Genomic DNA, 17,330 nt, shown 5'->3' on the forward strand with positions numbered 1-17,330 from the left:
GAGCTTAGAGCGTAGATAATGGCTTTCAGATGCAGTGTTTGAAGCCAGTGTTTCACACACACAACTGATTAACATGATGATGCTTTCATGTAGCGTTCCTACCCAATGGGTGGCCTATAAAATTAAATATTATCTATCTCATTTTGAAAAAACACAACACACAACCACTAATTAACATCAACAGCGTTAAGTGCCTTTTAAAGAAATCCGTTGCTGGTTTATTAGTTTATATTTAATAGTTAATGATACATTGCTTTTCCAGGTCTCCTGAGCTGGAAAGGGGATGTGATGAACCACGTTTATTGGTGCCTCTATCTCTAGAATTTCCCCCGGGGGTAGCAGCCTGTTCTGGGGTCCCGCCTCACTGGAACACCTCATTAACTGGAGCTGTTGGGAGACCGGAGTCAGCCAAGCGGTGGACTGACCTTATTAAGGGAGGGGGGGTTGTATTGGAAGAGCACTTACAGGATATTATTAAGCCCTAGAAATAGATTGTCAATGAGTGGCATGGAGGATACGGGAATTGAACCAGCAACAGTCTGGTGGCCAGATACCTGCCCTGGATTAGCCCTGTTAGCAATAAGTAAGGGCTGAAGTCATATCAGTTTATTTGATCAAAGCGACTTACAGGGAATTTGAGGCACATGTCCGGAAGTCTAGTGGTCAGGGACTTGGACTCCCATGGCATGGGTTCTGGGTTTGATCCCCAATGACCGCGGTCTACCCGTAGGCCTCCTAGAGCAAGACGTCTAACTCTACCTGCTCCTTAAAAAAATAAACTGAAAACTAATCATAAAACAAACTAAGAACAAGAACGAAACAAAGTCAGAAAACTCTGATTGCAAAACAGCTCAGAACAGAGAGCCAGCTTCAGTGGTCAAGGATGACGGATCGGCTCTTCAAAGAAAAAATGTAATTTCCGGACAGCTACTTATATTGGTGAATGGGTTTGTGACTGAAGGACATGTGCGGGCAGGAGGAATGTCGACAGGAAGGAAGCCCAGATGTGTTGGCTCCAGGCAGTGGGTGTGCGGCAGTCACACGGCTAATCAGTTAAGGCATCCTCACGTATTCCTGGAAGTTGAGCGCCCGTTCGCCAGGACTAAAAACCCAGAATCTCTCAAAAAAACCTCCCCGTCTCCATGCTTAGATGTTTCCTGGGGAACAAAAAATAACTCACCTGATTTTTTTTTAAGGTTTTATTAATACACTATTACCTACAAAGTATTATCTGTGCAACAGAGCGATGCAAATACTGGTCTCTTGTTCATGAACTTCATTATGTACAAAATGTAATTAGGAGGACAGTATAACCAGCGCTGTGGTTGGAGTGGAATAATCTGGGTTCAAACCCTGTTGTGCGCAACTTCTAAAGCATATCCTTGATCAAGATGCATTGACCGGTCCCCTACCTACTCCCTGTTGACAAGTATCTACATAACAACAAGCTCTGCAACCGGCTTTGGAAAAGAGCATCTGCTAAATGACCTAAAGGTTAATACTGATACTCAGAACAGATATTGATTATGATAAGCAGATAAGCACACCTTCCTATAATAGGTCAGGCAGCACGTGAAGGTCTCTCTCTCTCTCTCTCTCTCTCTCTCTCTCTCTCTCTCTCTCTCTCTCTCTCTCTCTCTCTCTCTCTCTCTCTCTCTCTCTCTCTCTCTCTGCAAATGGGGTTGTGGGAGACTCATAAGCTGTTCTAAAAGGCAATAAGTGATATTTGATTTTTGATAATAAAACAATTATTTTAAAGGTTTGAAAGGTCCCATAAAGGTGTCACAACAGACTGCTTCATGATTGATAAAGGCTAGCAACCATCACTTAAATGCATAAAAGTTCCCAGAAATTCATAGGGTTGAAACAATGTGTTGGGGAAGCAGATGAACAAACATAAGAGAGGCTTGGGGTCGTAGGATTTCATTCAGACATAAAAATTGGGGCGCCGGCCCTTTAAAGGTTAGGGAACCACTCCATGGATGCTCCACCAGAACCCGGCTTGGACCAGAAGGTGGAAGGGAGAGGATCCACTCAGAACCAGCTGCTCCATCATCCCCCCCCCCCCCCTGACCTCCATCATCACCACTGACTTCTGAAGCAGCTACTAGTTCCTTCACACAACCAGCTACAAGTTCCTCAACACCACCGCTAGAGGGCGTATGGAGCTCTGTGTTCAAGGTGGAGGAAGAGGGGGGAGGATGTGCTGAACTCAAGCCCAGGAGGAGCTGCCGTCATCGGGCATCGCTGGAGAACACTGAACCCCAGGAGCCGACAGATCCAGGTACTCCTTGAGAGACAGAGAACCACGGTGTTAAGGCAATCCGTTTGAATTCAACATTATTTCACCATTCATTTGATTCACATGCTTGATTAGTGTCATGTGGGACACAATAGACATAGCTTAAAGGGACTATGTGAAGAATTTTTGCTTGCATGAAGCACTATAAATCGGCAATACATTTTTTCAATTTCTGAATCTTACACATAACCCTGCTACCTACAAATAAACGTATGGGAAAAGTGTTAAATGGTCCGATTTTTGCGTAATTATCTGCTTGAAAAGCTTAACTGTCAAAAGCAGTCGATCAATATTGGAGGAAAAAGACAAAGAGACGGACGCCCTCAAGTCACCTTGTTGGTGATCTGGGACAGTGTGTGGTCCAGGTCCAGAACCAGCTGGTGGAAGGTGGGTCTCTGGGATGGACCAGAGCGCCAGCAGGCTGTCATCAGACCATACCTAGTAACACATAACCCCATTCTATAGTGTGACACAACAACGGCTACTACTCTGACTGCAGTTCAAATACCATGTTAACGTGACCCTGTGGTGCACTGGTTAGAAACAAACATAACTTTAATTTAAGGTTGTGTAGTGTATGTGCATACATGTGTGAATATGTGTGTACACTCTTGCACGCTTGTGTGGATGTGTGAGGGTCCTGTGTATGTGTACTTGCAACTATGTGTGCACTAGTGTATGTGTGTGTGTGTGTGTGTGTGTGTGTGTGTGTGTGTGCGTGCGTGCGTGCGTGCGTGCGTGCGCGCGCGCGTGTGCGCTCACAGCTCCGCGGTGCAGGAGGAGGGTCTCTCCATGCGGTGGCCCTCCCTCAGCAGCTTGAAGAGCTCCTCCACAGGGACCCCCGGGTAGGGGGAGCCCCCCAGGGTGAACATCTCCCACAGCAGCACCCCGAAGGACCAGCTGCCAAGCACCCACATCCCCCCACAATATTACACGGATACTCAGCAGAAAGTATTGATAAATATAATATAAATAATATAATAATATATTAATAATATATAATCACAAAAATAGATTAATCACGACAATATTCACATTCATGTTTAAATATGATTCAACAATTTAATAAAAAAAATTAAAATGAAGAAATTGATGAGTATGTCAAGAAAATAAGATTATAGATATTCAACAGATAAGAAATGTAAGAAAATATGATGATGCATATTAATGTGTGTGTATATGTGTTGAAGCCATAGACTCACACGTCACTCTGGTGTGTGTTTATACGGTCAAACAGTAACATTGTGTGTGTGTTGAAGACTCACACGTCCTTCTGGTGTGTGTACAGTATATATGGTCCAACAGTAACATTGTGTATGTGTTGAAGACTCACACGTTACTCTGGTGTGTGTATATACGGTCAAACTGTAACATTGTGTATGTGTTGAAGACTCACACGTCACTCTGGTGTGTGTATACGGTCAAACAGTAAAATTGTGTGTGTGTTGAAGACTCACACGTCACTCTGGTGTGTGTATACACGGTCAAACAGAGCCTCTGGCGCCATCCACTTCACAGGCAATCGTCCCTGCATAAACACAGCAAAATATTGTAGTGATTATATACACGGTAAAATATAAGTAAAATAGAACATAATATACAGTAAAATATAATATACATAGTCAAATAATTGATACAAATATTCTATTCTTATTACTTCAAAGAAACACACAGTGAAGTAATACACAGGGGATGAGGCAGGTAGGTATTAAAGTTAGACCTAAGATATTGGGGTTCGAACCCAGAACCTTTGGGCAGGAGAGTGCTACACCCTGACCACCGGAAGACCCCCGCCCCCATTGCTGAACCTACGTTGGTGGTCTTCTTGTAGTAGTCGATGTGGTGCACGTCTCTAGCCAGGCCGAAGTCAGCGATCTTCATCACCTCGTCCTCTGTGACCAGCACGTTGCGTGCCGCCAGGTCTCTGTGAATACACTGGAGAAGAGGAAGGACTTATTTTTGCATCATATCATTCTGTGTTTTTGGACATACTTATTATGTGCAACAGAGCAATGCAACTACCGATCTCTTGTTCATGAAATTCCTTATATACAAAATGTAACAAGCAGACTATAGCACATTTACATTGAGAGAATTCAGCGGACGCTATTATCCAAACGGACTTACAATAAGTACATTTGTCAGAAGAAAAATAAACAATATATTGCTGGCGGTACAGTAAAGATATTCATAGCAACAAGTGCTAAGCATTTACAATTGATAGTTTAATAGTTAATAGTACGAGATTATTACTGGTCCTACTTCACATGGCGGAGAAGGGCATCAACACTCTAACAATGTAAACACGCCGGGGTATGAAAGACACCTTGGACGTTCACCATAAACCTTTTCATTTCTTCAATTGCCCCTACCCTCGACTTCTATTGCTGTGACCGACCCCCGTATCCCATCAGGATCAATAAACCGTTCCCAGGAAATGTTAACAGGAAAACCACTGGGAAGGTCAGGGATCAGGTCAGTCGTGGCTCACCTTCTTGGAGGCCAGGTAGGCCATGCCCCGGGCCACCTGGTAGGCCCCGGAGACCAGCTCCGAGACCCCCACCCCGCCCAGGGCCACCTTCCAGGGCCCGCTGCAGTACTCCTGGCCCTCGGGCCGGCGGGAGCGCAGGTAGTCCCGGAGGTTCCCCCGGGACGCGTACTCCACCACCACGTACAGAGGACCTGGACGAAGGGAGCGGAAACCAACCACGTCAACCCCTCACAGTCTACAGTAGAGTGTACAGAGGACCTGGACGAAGGGAGCGGAAACCAACCACGTCAACCCCTCACAGTCTACAGTAGAGTGTACAGAGGACCTGGACGGGGGGGAGAGGACACCAACCACGTCAACACATCACAGTCTACACAGTCTAATCAAATAGCCCTACGTGTGTGTGTGTGTTTGGTGTGTGTGTGTGTGTGTGTGTGTGTGTGTGTGTGTGTGTGTGTGTGTGTGTGTGTGTGTGTGTGTGTGTGTGTGTGTGTGTGTGTGTGTGTGTGCGTGCGTGCGTGTGTGTGTGAAGATAAGGGCTGTCATGTGAAGGCTGCACCAGACCAGGCCGGATGATGAATCCTAACAACAGGGCTATCTGTGATCGGCTGGTCTGGTCTGTTTATTGGCCGTTAACGGAGGAATACTACAGTAGAGTGTACAACGGCTAGAATACAGCGTGGTGATACACAGAGGACCTGGGCGCCAGCGGAAGAGGACACCACCACATCAACCCATCACAGTCCACAGCAGAGTGTCAAATACAGTGTGGCTCTCTGTTGTCTCTGCACAATGACAATTAAGTTGACTCTGAGTCTGAATCTGAATATACAGAGGACCCTGGGAGCCAGCAGGAGAGGACACCAGCGGGTCAAGCCATCACCGTCTACAGCAGAGTTTACAGAGAGTGAACCCCTTCACTCCCCCACCGAGAGAGAGAGAGGGGGGGGGGGGGGGGTGTGTGCAGCTACGCTCACCCTCCTGGGTGCAGGCTCCCAGCAGGTTGATGATGTTCTTGTGTCTGCCGACCATCTTCATCATCTGCATCTCGGAGGCCAGGTCACACAGGTCCCTCTCTGTCCCGTCCGCTGAGCATCCACCAGAGACGCTCAGATATTATGTTCGCACAGACACACTGTGCTGGCATTATGGTTTAATCGACACACGTAGTAGTGCCTGAGCGATGCTTAAAGGTGACACACTATACCACCAGGTGTGAGTGTGATGAGATGTGTGCTGAATACAACACCTGCTTGTATAATCTTTCGAGTATAAATAAAGGTTAAATAAAAATGAAATAAAATAGATAAATAATCTGTTACCTTTAAATTAACAGAACAGAGTCAAATAAAGAGACAATTAATAAATAAATAAATTGTAAAAAATGTATGAAATATCAATGGATAAATTAATAATCATTGAATACAAAAGGGTAGAAGTAGAGACCTTTGAGCATCTTCACCGCCACCTTGGTGACGCGTGTGGGACGGCTCTTCTCCAGGCCCACCACCTCCGCCAGCACCACCTGCCCAAAACAGCCCTCGCCAAGGCCTTTACCCAGGGTCAGCCTGGTGGAGGAGGAGGGGGAGGAGGGGGAGGAGGAGGAGGGGGAGGAGGAGGAGGGGGAGGAAGAGGAGGAGGGGGAGGAGGAGGAGGAGGAGGAGGGGGAGGAGGAGGGGGAGGAGGGGGAGGAAGAGGAGGAGGAGGGGGAGGAGGAGGGGAAGGAGGGGGAGGAAGAGGAGGAGGAGGAGGGGGAGGAGGAGGAGGAGGAGGAAGACGAGGAGGGGGAGGAGGAGGAGGAGGAGGGGGAGGAGGAGGGGAAGGAGGGGGAGGAAGAGGAGGAGGAGGAGGAGGAGGAGGGGGAGGAAGAGGAGGAGGGGGAGGAGGAGGAGTAGGAGGAGTAGGAGGAGGGGGAGGAAGAGGAGGAGGAGGGGGAGGACGACGAGTTGGGGGAGGACGAGGAGGAGGAGAAGGAATGGGAGGAGGGGGAGGTGGACGAGTTGCGGGAGGAGGAGGAGAAAGCAGGTCAGAATCCACAGTAAATAGTTACATATTCATAACCTAAGTAGGATATAGAGAGTGGAAGCTGAGCTGCTTCAGAGTCAGTGAGGCAACATTGAGTGTTGACACCACTGATCACCACCTACAGACTAGCTTTCTAACGACATGTTACAACACATATTCAACAGACTTCCTGCCCAGAAATTGAAACCAGCAGGGCAGCGGGGGAAAACATTACCCTGGTTTATACCAGACGGATGTTATGCCAGGGTTTCCATCCACCCCGGGCATCTCATCCGGATGGATGACTCAAAACATGGAGTGGGAGTAGGAAGTGACTTCTCCGCCTCTGCATCTCTCAAAATAGCAGAGGAGGAAGGGATTTTTATTTTCCTAATTACATTTTTTTTCTAAGATGGGTTTCCAACCCGGCACACAAAATACTGCTTTTACTTTCTATACCTGTTTATGTTTTTTGCCTCACCACTCTGGGAAATTCCTTGTGAATGGTGGGTCTTTTACTTTGTGCACCTATACTTCCCACCTCTTTCCAGCCTGGTGTCTACACAGTACGGGCAGCCGTGCTGTGGTGCATACCTGTCTCGATGGAGCTCCCAAGCCGAGTCGTAGGAGAACTGGGGCTCCGACCCCTTGTTCAGGTAAGGGAGAGACGGGACGGTCCCGAGAGAGCGATGGGTCAGACCGAGCTGGGAGGAAGTCGAGTCCAGGGACACCTGAAGGCATGGACACAGAGAGGGGACCACACACCCACCTGAGCAACCTCGACCTCAACGGACTGTGTGTACTCCTGTATGTACTCCTGTGTGTTGTTTTTAATAAGGTGTGTGACTTTATATCAAGGTGTGTGTTCATAAATGAAATAAAGAGAATAAATGAAAAATATTATAAAAAAAAGGAAAAACATATTTATAAGCTACTAAAAAATGATGTATATTAATATATGATTTGCATATACACACAATATATATATTTTTTTTAATGTTTTTTTAAGTTACTCCTATATAAGATGTGTTGTTTCAGCCAATGGGCTTCCATCCAGGCTGTGATGCGATGTGTTGTCATTGGTTGCCAGGGGTCCCCTGATTACCTGTTTGGCCAGGTGCAGACTCTTGTCCAAGCCCAGGAACGCCGGGTGAATGTCGGCAACCGCCTTCTTCCTCGGAGCGCAGTACAAGTGGCAGACCGTTGCTATGGCCGCCAGGGTGACGATGACGAAGAAGGCGGAGCAATAGAGGATGATGTCCAATGAGGACAGGGGAATAGAGGGGGAGGGGGCGGGATCTATGAGGAGGATGAGAACACAGTAATGTCACATACATATAGAAATGTATAGGTGACAGCTATACAGTAATGCGGCGTAAAGCAAGTTTAAATTAGGATGTATGTACAATATACACATTGGTATAATAGAGTATTATTCATTAATACTAATGTGGTCACGTCCAGGCAGTGGTCAAAGCAGAGTTGCGTGTCTCTCTCTCTCTGCGTGGCGAGGCGTTACGTACGGGCAGCGACGGCCAGCCAGGCGGAGTGGCTGGCGGCCCCGGCCATGCAGGTGTAGGGCCCCGCGTCGTCCTCACTCACGTTCCTCAGCAGCAGCACCTCGGCGTCCCCCACCAGCGAGCCCGTCTGCGGAACGCAACCCCCCCCAAGCACGAGTCGTCATTGTCTGCAGTTGCAGCAGAATAGTTCAAAATGTACTTTTTTTTATGAGGGGCTGGGAGAGTCAATCTGAAAATCTGTCTGATAAAACACGATTCAAGATGTGATTGCAGATATTATCCGTGGTTACTCTGTTGAAGATATCCAGGGGTACGATGCGATACACTTTATAAATTAATTATAAAATAAAGACTCCAAATATTTACAAGATATGATTTTCTGCATTGCTATTGCCTACTCTGGCAGTAACTAGAGTCACTAGAGTATGTTACTGCATTACTTTAGTCTACTCTAATGGTAACTAGTACCTAGAGTATGTTACTGCATTAACATAGTCTACTCTAGTAGTAACTAGTACCTAGAGTATGTTACTGCATTACCATAGTCTACTCTAGCAGTAACTAGTACCTAGAGCAGGGATGGGCAACTTTCATGATAAAGAGGGCCACATTTTTCATCATAACCATCGGAGGGCCACATGACTGCACACTTCAACTAAACGTGAGCTGAGAGAAGCTACACAATTTTGAATTTGGTAGATATGATTTCCTGTATTCTGGTGCATTTTGGGGATGGCCACTACCTAAAAAATCATCCAGAATCATAACATATGTACGGTATGTTAATTGAACCAACATACATTCATTTCATGTCTTCCATGCTCAAACAGCCACATGAATGGTCAGTATTTTTATCAGTGCAAAGGGCTCACATACATCATCATTCAATGAAGTCAAAAAACTGAAAAACAGTGGCCCAACATTAAGTGCAACAACTCAATGAACTCAAACCCAACAAGCAGTTGTAGTAGTTGTAGTGGCGACTTAAGTGGATATCTTTAATGACTGATATCGCTTCTAAGCAAACTAGATGCATGGGTTTGCCTTCGAATTCTATGAATTCTTCTCATCATTCTTGACCGAGTTTTCTGCAACTCGATCAATTATTATTATTCTTTTTTTCTTTTTTTTTTTTCTTTTTTTTATTATGTACGGGCCGGACTGAGTGAGGATGCGGGCCGCACTGAGTGAGGGTGCGGGCCGCATGCGGCCCGCGGGCCGCCAGTTGCCCATCCCTGACCTAGAGTATGTTACAGCGTTAGAATAGTCTACTCTAGCGGTAACTAGTATCTAGAGTACGTGACTGCATTACTATAGTCTAGTCTAGCGGTAACTTGGCACTAGAGAATGTTACTGCATTACTTTAGTCTACTCTATTGGTAACTAGTATGTACCTTGAGTATGTTACTGCATTACTATTCTACTCTTGTGGTACCTATTGTCACTAAAGTTTGTTACTGTGTACTATAGTGTACTCTAGCCGTACCCAGAGCCCTTAGAGCACGAGGTTCACACACCTTCAGCACGCGGACATAAGGGATGCCCTCCAGGCCCTCCGTGCTGCCGGTCCCGGCGATGTGTTTGAACCACAGGACGTCTGGGCGGGGGTTCCCGGACACCCTGCAGATAAACCTCACGTCGCTACCGACGACCGCCGTTTGATTGGACGGGAGAACCGCCAATGGCATGGGAAGGATTGCATTTGGCGCTAGGGATACAATTATTGTAAAAGAACGACAAATTATTAACGTGTGAAATAATGAATGTGTGAGCAAGAAAGAATCAACAAATAAATGTATTATAAATATATAATATTAAGGAAATAAAAAATATATTGAATTAAGGAATGATCAAAAGAGAACTGAGACAAATATGAACAAATAAATAAACGAAAAGTTTGAAAAGAAATGAAAGCAGAAATGATAGGGTTGATGAGGAAAGAACTTGTGTGTGTGTGTGTGTGTGTGTGTGCGTGCGAGGGCATGTGTGCGAGTGCACGTGTGCGATGGTGAAGTTCTTACCGATTACGTCCAGCACGTAGGTGTGGTTCAGACTGCCGTACTCGTTCTTCACCACACAGGTGTAGCTGCCTCCGTCGGACGGACCCACAGACTCCAGGGTCAGCGACCACGACTCCTCCAACACCTGAGAGGTTCACGGGAGAGGAGCGAGCATGAGAAGGTTGCTGGTTTGAATCCCCCTTTCACTCTGGTTGTTTAAACGTCAGTGTCTTCACTGAATGCAATCTGTGACAATTTCATGTGTGCACCAGCTGCTCTTCATGGTTTTTAAAAACATATGTGTAGAAAATGCATGTGAACCGAAATAAAAAGCATTTGCTTCGTATAGTCTCACCTTAAACCCTGCAGCTCTTTGGTCTCGAGCCAGGTCCTGCCCATCCCGGTACCAGTGCATTGTGGGTCTGGGGTTCCCCGTGGCCCGACACCTGAACCGGGCGGTGCCGTTGGCAGGGACGGTGCTGTGGCGCTTCTGCATCTTCCTGAGCCACTGGGGGGCCCCGGCTACTGCAGGGGGGGGGGCTCTGTGTTTACAACATGCAACCTCCAGTCCAGGACAATCCACTCTGAACCCCTATTCACTTCAACAGAGTCACCACAATGAAGAGTGACAATATGTAAAATATAACTTGATATGAAGCTATTTAAATAGAAAGTATATACAAAACATTTATTATATTTCGTTATTTTTTGTAGTGGTTCAAGGTTTGGTAATTAGGCGATTGTCTTTTATGAATTAGTCACTATAAATCTCATCTTACGTGCAGTATTTTCAATGCTGGTTGATATCTCATTGGATGGCATGGATTCCTCTGAGGAAGACTCATCTATGTCTTCATCCTTATCTTCAGATGATGTCACACTGTCAGCTAAAAGACAAGGGTAGGGACTCACACACACACACCTAGAAAATGTCTTTGTGTTTTTGAGTGTGTGTGTGTGTGTGTGTGTGTGTGTGTGTGTGTGTGTGTGTGTGTGTGTGTGTGTGTGTGTGTGTGTGTGTGTGTGTGTGTGTGTGTGTGTGTGTGAGAGAGTGTGTGTGTGTGCATGTGTGTGTTTATAGACTTGACACAATGAAACAGAATACCTTTATATATATATATATATATATATATATATATATATATATATATATATATATATATATATAAATCAATTATTTCGAGCGATCTGAAACATTCAGAATGCTGAAAATACCAAAAAAATCTACCAATCAGATCGCTCTAAATATATAGTTTTTTTTTACCAGTGAGATCGCTCGAAAAAGGGAGTCACTCTAATGTTCTTACCAGTTCAGACCTCAGACTTTACTAGAGGTACCGCCAATCAGGCACAAGGGCCCAACCACAGACCAACACACACATTACATGTTACTTTTAGGCCTTTTGCAGGCGCCTTTCTGCAAACAGACTAAACAATTGAGGCTGAAAACAGTTCACACACACACACACACACACACACACACACACACACACACACACACACACACACACACACACACACACACACACACACACACACACTTACTTGCTTCTTCTTCAGGGGAGACTGGCCTGGATTGAATCCCGGAGGAGAGGAGCATGAGGAGGACTAGCAGTAACCATGGCAACGGCAGACGGGAACAGAGGAGAGACATTCTGGAACGCCAGGACTATTCTTCTGGGACCACGTCTCTAGTACATCTCGGGTCACTCCAGCACTGCCACACTTTACCTCAGCTGTGATCTATTTATGAACAGAGAACAGATTTTTGATTCCTAGAATCCGATTTCTATTGAAACAACAACTAGAGGAAACTAGAGGAGGGCTTGCACCTCAACATTTGTTTTGTTTTTGATACGTATTTGACACACACACATGCACTTGCACGCACACACGCACCACACGCACACACACACACACACACACACACACACACACACACACACACACACACACACACACACACACACACACACACACACACACACACACACCAATGTGAAAAAGTATTATCCAAGAGGAAAATGCATTATTCTACAAAGTAAATGACCAAACAGGTTCACACTTTGAAAATAGTTGGACCAATTAAGGCTAGCTCTCATTTTCTTATAATCTGTATATTCCAGACAGTATAGTCCAGCCCTTAAAAGTATACTGCCACCGTCACCTACACTCCAGATTCTGCAGCAGGTTGGAGAACCTCTCTAACACATAACGGTAATTTGGGGCTTTGGCTGAGGTTGAGGCGTCCAGGAATGTGCGTGTTGCAAGACACTATTTTCGAGGAATACAAGCACTCTATGCAAACCAAGGGTAGCTGGAGGAAAGCTATCTGCGCCACTGTGAACAGATGTAGATACGCTCTATGGGCCAGCCAGTTCTAAACAGAAAGTATGACTGAGGTCGAGGCTATGTCCGAGGAGGAGGAGAGGGGGAGATCAGATAAATAAACAAATGAATAAGCACGACTCGGGTGACTTGTTATTGGTGTTATCCGAGTGCATCACGAAGCGAAGAAGAACAAGCACATGTTGGAAAGGCAAAGACTCCGATAAGAGCAAATAAAGAAGTTAATAATAATATGGTAAAACTTGAGATTTACCTGTGGTTCTAAAAATTAAAAGTAGGCTATGTTCGACGAGGTAGCGGGTAGGGCCACCAAACACACAACTGCAAAATATAAAGGTGACGCAAATCCTTACCGTGACAACGTGTGATAAAAGCAATGCAGGTCAAACCTTGATCAAAACACCTTAATCGATGGATTGCTGGCAGAAGTTACATGGAAGAAGAAGTTAGCCACGATCCAATCACAACTTTTCAATAATACCGAATCGGGCGCATCTGCGTGACTTTACGAATACAAACTTTACTAATATCTCAGAAATTTTAAATTTAAAGTGGAAACAATAAAATGTTAGCGCTAAATCGTGGTTGCACTGAAATGTTCACTAGGACACATTGTCTCTCAGTAAGCCTATAATTTCGAGTGCTGGTCCTCAGTGGCACGCCCTGATGGGAGTTCCCTCCTCCAAGCTGCCCAGTGCCCACTCCCCTCGATCATGAATATGATCACCCTGCTTATTCTATTAAGTTGTCGATCAGGTGATGTAAGCGTTGTAGGTGGGTCGTGGGTGTTGGCTTATAGGGTAATAAGAAAGACATGGATGTAACTAAAGACAATCACGACAACTGTCTTCTTATCCCCCCTGCATAATCACAGAATACTATTCTCATTAGGCCTAATAGGTCTTGCATCCGCAGAAACCTATGACATACACACAGCTGTAGGCATACCTGTAAGCATTTTACACACAAACACAAACACACACACACACACACACACACACACACACACACACACACACACACACACACACACACACACACACACACACACACACACACACACACACACACACACACACACACACACACACACCTTCAGTTCATGTCTTGCTGGCCTTCTCAACGAGAAAGAGAGAAGAGGAAGAAGAAGAAGAAGAAGAGAGATGAAGAAGAAGAAGAAGAAGAAGAAGAAGAAGAAGAAGAAGAAGAAGAAGAAGAAGAAGAAGAAGAGAGATGATGAAGAAGAAGAAGAAGAAGAGAGATGATGATGAAGAAGAAGAGAGATGAAGAAGAAGAAGAAGAAGAAGAAGAAGAAGAAGAAGAAGAAGAAGAAGAAGAAGAAGAAGAAGAAGAAGAAGAAGAAGAAGAAGAAGAAGAAGAAGAAGAAGAAGAAGAAGAAGAGAGCAGGAGAGAGAAGTGACAACGTGAAGAAGACAGCAGAAGAAAACAGCTTTCAGCTCAAAACCACATCTGAGAACAAGTCATCCAGGGTTCTAAACTGGTGCCTTTACACCAGATGCTGCAGGACCCGGCAAGCCAAAACCACAACTACCCCAGACCCAGCCCAGGACTAACCACACAGCCGGTCCAGTCCGGACCCACCCAAACACACAAATCAGAGCTCTGGGTGGACGAGGCAGAGCCTGGCCTACATACACCAGACCCGTAAAGGCTGCCATCACGCTCTGCCAAAGTAAACCTGGAGAAGAGCCTCAGTTACAAGTAGTCCTGTGTGTGTTATGATTCATTAATCCTATTAGGAATGATTTATTATTAGGAAACATTATTATTATTAACATGTACAATATTATTAAAACATGAACACCGTTAGTGAATGATTACTGGACCAAAAGTAAGCTATTAAGTAATTAAGTAACCCTATTATTACAGTATAATTTTTATATTATTAATAATATTATCCAAAGTTGGACTTGCACATTTTTTCATTGACCATTGACAATCAAGTACATTGGTGCCTTTATGCACATCATAGCTCTGGTCAACTAGGCAAAATGTTTTTGTTGTTCGAACTGGTTTTAAACACATTCAGTCAGTCTGCTGGTTAGGAGAGAGTAGGGAGAGGGAGGAGTGAGGGACGTGTTTATTTCTTATATTTTTTTTCACATTTCAGACTGAAGCTTGAAATAGCAAGTCTTGCATATTGACAGATGGCCAATCTTGCAGCTGACGGATGGCTGTGGTTCTAACCAATTACATTTAAATTAAAGCCTATCCCTTAAAGGTGCAGAGTGTAGGATCTAGTGCAATCTAGCGCAGAGGTTGCAGAATGCAGGATAATAGAAGAATAGCAGGTATAGGTAAGCATTACTAAATGTTGTCATCATATAAGACGGCATTGAGTAGTCAAGTGCCAAGTAGGTTCTTTGATGGATTTATAAATAGTTTTTCTTCAATGAGTTTGTAAATCCGCTCATAGCCTACAAGTAAGACGTTGTTCATGTGATGTGATGATGATTATAGATTTTCATGAATGATTATATTTTGCACCAAAACCATCTGTATACAAGCTTCTAGGACCATGCTGTTTTATCCACGCCCCTCCCCGACACTCCTGGTCGGTCAGGGTCGTAGAACACGCTGGAAGCACTCCTGGGCCATGGAAGTGCAAGGTGTCATTTTCACAAAATATGCAGCTACAGGGAGCTTGACACTAATGACAGAATATAAAATGGAAGCTTTCTGTATAGCTATGGGTATCTACTGTATCTGTGTAGCTATTTGGAAAGCTAATGGTAGTTACCCATGCCACTTTTGCCGCAGTGAAAATATATTGAGAGCATGGGCAGTGCGTGTAAAAGTGTGTGTGTGTCTAAATGTGTGTACGTGTGTGTGCATGCTTTTCTTTTCCTCGGGTCAAACCTTCTTGTGATCCGAGTACCTGTTTATGTGAGATAATATCTAGTCCTAAATAATTTTACCGCATATACGTAAACTTTTTCTCTGACCCATTCTTGATCTCCTTCTCTCTCTCTCACTCACACACAGAATGAGGAGTTTTAGACCATGACACCGGAATGTGGAGTTGAACTGGGAGCAGCTTTATTTGGCAAGAAAAGAATGTCCCTCATTCAGCCCGGAAACCACAGCATGAACTGGCATGCGCACACAGACACACACAGACACACACAGACACACACACACACACAAAAAATAAACATACAAAAAACGAATAGGTACATTACCGAGTTGCAAAGACACACCAAGTGTCATAACATGTCCTATGTGTTTAGGTCGATTTTTGCATCTGTATTTGTAACCCATACCCATTTGTCACATTCAAGGTTTCTACCAGAATGCCTATATCGATTTGTGGAAACTAAAAGCATAAAACTCTTCGGGGTCACTTCAGGCCCGGTTCCAGAACAGAATGCCTTGGGGTGCATCTGAGATTACAGGGGGTGCACCAGTACTATGCTAAAACCAGCTACCCAGCTTCAGTTCAGACTTCGCTTTTTTACACACAGGCCTTTCCTACCATAGACAAGGACTTCTGCGTAGTTCTACTGACATGTTGGGACAACAAACAATTACTGTGCTTAAAAGATGGTATCATATCATGTCTTGTGATGTGGAGAACATTTCAGCTGCAACATTAGCTTATTGATATCTTAGATAGCTTTGAATATGAGATAGGTTTTTGATATGTGTGAGGTGTAAAAAAGAACAGAATTCTACACAAAAAAAAAAACATGTGACTGCAATTCAAAAATAACGTTTATTTTTTATAAATTGTGGCAGGATATTTGACGTAACAAATAATTGTACATTGCCACTTAAAAATAAAACAGATTTTAGCTGAACAAGGAAAGAAACCTTTCAGACTTTGAACTTTGAACAAAAAGTAATCAGTATAATACTAAAGTTAACACGATTGTAAATAAATACAATAAAAAGAAATATGGGTTCTTATGAACATAAAACATTTAATACATGTATTGGATAACCAACGGATATCCAACGGATATATAACTGTTGCTGCCGAAGAAGTTCAACGTCACTACCGTGCGCACCATAGATATACTATATGGGTGCGTGCATTTTGCACACGACGCAGGCATGACACACGATGCCGGCCGGCGGCCAATCACAGCAGCGCTGATATAGAGCGACAACATTGAAACCTCGAGTGTGATATTGCTTTATACAACAGTTATACTAGTAAAATGTACTGTTAATAATAATAATTGACAATAGATTGTGATTTGTTTGTTTGTTTAATCATAGAAACGAATGAAATTGCTTCCGGCAACAAAAATGTCCCCACTGAGCGGACGGTTGCCAAGCAACATATAAACAAAACACCATACATAAATGAGGAGTGATTTTGTCAGTTTGGTGAACAGTCAGAGTGATGTTGGATGCTCATATCTCAACGGTATTTAATGGAAATTGTCACAAGTTTCATTACAATTTGTTTTGTGAGCAAGTATTTTATTATTTTTTATCATATTTATAAAAAGAAAAAATCTTTTTCTTTTTTTTTTCAATTGAGGGTGCAAACATTTTTTTTGGAGGTGCAATGCATGCTTATGCACCCCTGTAGAACCGGGCCTGGGTCACTTACAGATAAAAAGGACAGGTTTTAAGTTTCTAACTCTGCAGTTCCCATATCGTCCAGTAAGTGGCACACCTGTTATGATGTA

General features: G+C 44.3%; 1 protein-coding gene across 1 annotated transcript; it reads right to left on the reverse strand.

Annotated features, from left to right (window-relative positions):
- Window positions 1-1,756: 1,756 nt before the first annotated feature.
- fgfr1b (fibroblast growth factor receptor 1b) lies at window positions 1,757-13,321 on the reverse strand. The gene is made up of 17 exons (XM_030354852.1): window positions 13,020-13,321; window positions 11,863-12,060; window positions 11,097-11,204; window positions 10,673-10,842; window positions 10,339-10,462; window positions 9,835-10,025; window positions 8,321-8,444; window positions 7,903-8,096; window positions 7,392-7,528; window positions 6,240-6,361; window positions 5,771-5,881; window positions 4,794-4,984; window positions 4,115-4,237; window positions 3,760-3,830; window positions 3,065-3,202; window positions 2,635-2,740; window positions 1,757-2,290 (listed from the first exon to the last, which is right to left on the reverse strand). The coding sequence occupies exons 2-17, from the start codon at window positions 11,969-11,971 to the stop codon at window positions 2,213-2,215; spliced, it is 2,097 nt and encodes a 698-aa protein (XP_030210712.1). The 5' UTR covers window positions 11,972-12,060; window positions 13,020-13,321; the 3' UTR covers window positions 1,757-2,212.
- Window positions 13,322-17,330: the final 4,009 nt, after the last annotated feature.

The sequence above is a fragment of the Gadus morhua genome, chromosome 4 (assembly GCF_902167405.1).
Source record: "Gadus morhua chromosome 4, gadMor3.0, whole genome shotgun sequence".
Taxonomy (NCBI): Eukaryota; Metazoa; Chordata; class Actinopteri; order Gadiformes; family Gadidae; genus Gadus; species Gadus morhua.

Excerpts from the sequence above, each read along its gene's own strand:
- fgfr1b (XM_030354852.1), bottom strand. The coding sequence starts at position 11,971 with ATGTCTCTCCTCTGTTCCCGTCTGCCGTTGCCATGGTTACTGCTAGTC. Across the intron at positions 10,463-10,672 it reads AAAGAGCTGCAGGGTTTAAG|GTGTTGGAGGAGTCGTGGTC; the intron begins GTGAGACTATAC and ends TGAACCTCTCAG. Across the intron at positions 3,831-4,114 it reads ACTACAAGAAGACCACCAAC|GGACGATTGCCTGTGAAGTG; the intron begins GTAGGTTCAGCA and ends GTGTTTATGCAG.